The sequence below is a fragment of the Zeus faber genome (genome assembly GCF_960531495.2).
Source record: "Zeus faber genome assembly, chromosome: 5".
NCBI lineage: Eukaryota > Metazoa > Chordata > Actinopteri > Zeiformes > Zeidae > Zeus > Zeus faber.
In genome coordinates, this window is record NC_137192.1 from 12072731 (window position 1) to 12077292 (window position 4562).

At 39.5% G+C, this 4562-nt stretch overlaps 1 protein-coding gene across 1 annotated transcript; it reads left to right on the top strand.

Moving 5' to 3' along the window:
- The first annotated feature begins 1549 nt into the window (after positions 1-1549).
- Positions 1550-4562, top strand: tmem128 (transmembrane protein 128). The gene is made up of 4 exons (XM_080001463.1): positions 1550-1694; positions 3160-3292; positions 3429-3590; positions 3781-4562. Exons 1-4 carry the CDS (start codon positions 1595-1597, stop codon positions 3878-3880), a joined length of 495 nt encoding a protein of 164 aa, XP_079857589.1. The 5' UTR covers positions 1550-1594; the 3' UTR covers positions 3881-4562.

The window sequence follows — 4562 nt, forward strand, 5'->3', positions numbered from 1 at the left end:
AAATAAACTAAGGTAAATTGTTTAACTGACTTCAATTGGAGAGGATATAAATGAATTGTTTGTCATGGGCTACACATTTTTTGTGTAATAAACAAATGTAACAAATCTTTGAGGCATCTGGAAGGGAACCCCAAAAAACAAAAAGAGTGAAATGTTTTAAAACACATCCACAATACATACATGTTACTTGTGTTATGTAATTGCTTATACTTATTGTTATCAGTAATTAAAATTCATGAAGATTGCATACATTGATATCTCTGGAATGTCTATAAATTCTAACAGTGATGTTATTGGGTTTTTAATTTGTAGAACTTGCTCTTGTGTATCAATTGTCCTCAGAAGCGTATATATTTATGAAGTTTAATATGCTGCTCTTTGTTTAATCTAATTGTCTTCTGGTAATACTCTTACTTCATTTTTTTCAAACAAAATAAAGTTTAATAGTAATAAAATAGTACCTGTCACTTTGTAACTTTGGTCAAGAGTTTGTATCTTATATTCCTTTGGTTAAAGTCCAATCGTAACTACTGTGTACCTGGGTGTCATTAGACTGCAGTGCTATCACGTGATCTGTGTACTCCGTTAACTTGAACTCTTGGTGAGGTAGTGATTGTTGATTATAAACTCCACAATATTGGACTGATCTGGATGAAACTCGAACGACGCCATGTTGGAACTTCCCCCGGATACACATCTTATTTAGATTGTCTGTGGGTTCGTCGGATCCGTGACGTCCATCAAGGTCTGATGTCAGTTACATCTGCACATGCCGCAATCTTTGTGAGGTTCCGATTGTGGACCAATCATTAGACTGCAATGCTATCATGTGATCTGTGCGAGTTGTCATTTTCCCACGCGCATTTGCCCCATGATTTAAAAAAGACGTTTTTTACTAAATTATTCCCCAATAATGGACCGATCTGGGTCAAACTTGGACAACGGCATGTTGGGACCGCCCCGAATCCACTTTTTTATTCATCTTGTCTGTGCGTGCGGCGGATCCATGACGTGCATAGACTACTGACGTCAGTTTTTCATTACCAAAAGCAATGGGGCCCCTGCGCCATCGAGGCGGAAGCCCCGATGAACGAAAACAGAGTGAACATAAAAACAAAGTTAACCATACAAGCCTACCAGATCTCTAAAGAAATCCATAAAATTGCAGAGAAAAACAAAAAATAAGCACAACGTAATTAATAATAATAATAATAATAATAATGATTAATAAAATTATCAAATTAATGGAATTTTCATTTGAATGAAAACAACAACTTTAATGTTTGTTTATTTATTTATCTGTCAATACAAAAAAAAAAAAAAAAGCCACAGTTTGTGTGTGATATTCATGAAACGTGTGATCATTCACACTCCTACCTGGAATTGAACTCACATTGCTCAGTGAGACGTTTTGCATTGCGTCGATTCTCTACGTGGGGGGGGGGGGGGCGGGCGTGGCTTTGTCGCAACGTCACACTTGCGTGTACGTAACCAGGAAGTTTGCTCGCTTCCGCCCGTCGCGCCGCCTCGCAGCTACGGGCGAGACGCCTGGTCGAGGCCAGTCTGACCCGGGGAGGAGGACGAGTAGACGGACATGTTTAACGATAGTGAGTTCGCGTCTCTGCGTAACCGCTTCAGACGGGAAGCCGAGTTTCTCACGCGAGGAGCGGAGTCGGATGGCCAGGAGGAAACGAGTAAGGCTGAGTGTAAACATTACCCCCCCAAGCACACGTTCACACTTCGGTACAGTTGTCCCGCTTTAGACGTCATCGGCAGAGTTCCATTTTCTCTGGCGATCGTTGTTGGTCCGGGTTTGTCAAGAATACATTGCACGACTGTGCAGGTTTCAGAAACATCCGTATTTGAACTTACAGGATTTTGTTTAATTCGTGTTAAACGTGACCCACTTACACCCGATACCACACCATAACTTGTGTGAGTCACACACAAATACTGCAGACAAAATGAGGCCAAACGGTTTCACTTCGCGTACTTTCGCCCAAATCGGTAATTGAATTGAAACCGAAAAAATTACAAATAAATAGAGATGTGTGTGTGTTCGCGTCAAGTCAGCAGTATCAAAAGAACCAAGAGTCGGAAAATCGAACAACAGTGACTCCCCAAGAACCAAGTCACAAAAAGAGAGTCAAAGCTTTCATCACTGGTCTTAGCTGGGGGCCCTTTCCAGGCCCTTCCTGACAAGAGTCCTTGAATTCTTGATTGTTTTGACTGTACGCAAACTCTGTGTCAGCCCTGCAGGCATTATGATAGAGGCAACATGGAGTGGATTTTTTTTTTAACAGTGGCTCCTCTGGCACACCCATGGTCTCTAATGAAGCCTAGTAACCTGTGTGGTGTGGGTTGTATTTTAATTTAGGAAGTGTAGGGTAGCTACCTCTTATCGGTTCAGTTCACGGAGTTCATCCTGCACCCTTTTTTCAGGACGGACTAGCTCGCTCGCGTGCTTCACCAGCCAACGACTGATTTTGATACGTTTAATCAGCCACTAAATTATAGAGATTAATAGCTTTCCAAGAGGTAAGCATATCTCAAAGAAGTGTATCCATTTCGCCTTTCAAAAGCTCCCCAAAAACAAGAGAAGTGGGCATTAGGTGCAATTCTCTCAGGGTGAGATAATTCTCATATTCACTTGGCACAATCTGTGTTAACCCCCATTATGTTCACCATTGTCTTTGTGTCCTGCAGTGCAGTAACCATAAGTGACTGGGACTATTGTTGGTGTTAAATGGCTTTTAAACCAATGGTAGAGCAAGGAACAAAATGCATATATATTAAGCCTGTTAAGTAATAATTTACAACCTTTTCTAAGTAAAAAACAAAAACAGAAGCAACAACTAGGTGTCAGTAATGGGATATCACTAAACTGGCCTCTACTGTATACTAGCCTATTTAAGTGATTTTTTAACAACTAAGGAGTTATAACCCAGTTACTAAGTTGTGTCAAGTGGAATACCTCTGTTTAAAGGTGATGCATCTATTTAATAAGAGATTGAGAAATTGGTGAAACCACAGCCTGGGTGCTTCACAAAGGCACTAAATCCTGCACCCTACACAAGAAAGTAGCTTAAAAGTCAAACCGTCTTCGTTCACAGTCGTTAGAGTTCTCACAGTCTACTTGATTTTCCTTTTTATTTTTAGGCCAAAAGGAGAAGGATGCAAAACCTCTCCCTCGTGTCAACAGACACTCTGTGTTCTGGATCATGGCGTCAGTGGGCGTGACCTACTACGTGGACTTTCTGCGTGTCATCATGGAGAATGACGACATCAAAAGGTGGACGTCAAATCGGAGACGACCTAAAAGTTGTTTGCCCGTGAAACGTTATGTCATTCGTGGTGGCACTAAACTTAAGTTGTGGCCGAGTTATGTTGCTATGTGAAACTGTTTTGATTGGGTTTTTTCCTTCCAGCTGGTGGTTCAATGTGGGTTTGGTTCTCCTGGGGATCTGCTTCTCCCTGGCCATGTTCTGCATTTTGTACCTTGAGTGGTACAAGGGCATCCAGCACTACGACCAAGAATACCCTGCCGTCCCCCCCATCACCACAGCGGCCTTCATCGCAGCATCTTGCAGGTAAAGTTAACAATGTCCGTCATTGCACTCCGTCTTGGAGTGTGTAATTGAATGAACACATTTACGTCCATTGGCTTTATCATGAGAGAGTAGCTTTTGCTGAATTTCCTATTCTGCCTGTTTCAACATATGGACTGTAGGATTTGCATCAGTACTAAATGAGATTTTGGTGTCTTATTTCTCCCCCCAGTTTTAACATCGCGCTGTGGCCAGTCTGGTCGTTCTTCACTCCTCTGATACTCTTCACCCAGTTCATGGGTGTGGTCATGTTCATCTCTTTACTGGGCTGAAGTTTCCTCTGAAAGTAAATGGCGCAAGACAAATACACAGAATTACAATTGTTACTGTCTTGTGTTTAACCTCACCTAATACGTGGAGCACAGCACTGTTTAGTGTTGAAGAACAACTGACAAGATTTTTCAATTTTGTTTATCAACCATCTTCCTCATTTGACAATTGCATGCATTTGTTTACAACAGAATTTAATTGAATTATTTGAGTTTGATTACTTAAAAATATTGCTTTTCAAAAAAACAAACAACAAATGGCAAAAAACTATTGATACTTCATATTGATTAGCAGTCACATATTTTACATGGTTTTATTTTGCAGACGCTGTGTCCTCCCTTGTTGAATTGGACTGTATGTATTTAAATTTAGTTTAATAAAATAATGAGCTTTTTAGTAGGAAAAATACAACTAATGATTTATTTTTTTTAAACCACTTTTATTTGTTTTATTTTATTTAAAATAAAAATATGAAGTCTTCTGTCTATGGAAAATGTATTTTTTATCTTTTGTTTGTTCATTTTATTTATTGCTTTTTATATATATTATATATTGTTTAACGTTTTGAAAAAAAAATCCTGCTTTTATTTTAGAAACGTATTGATTGTAACAAATATGTATCTGTGAGAAAAAGAAGGGGTATGACTGTAAACACTCATCTGTGAATAAAATAACATGGAAATT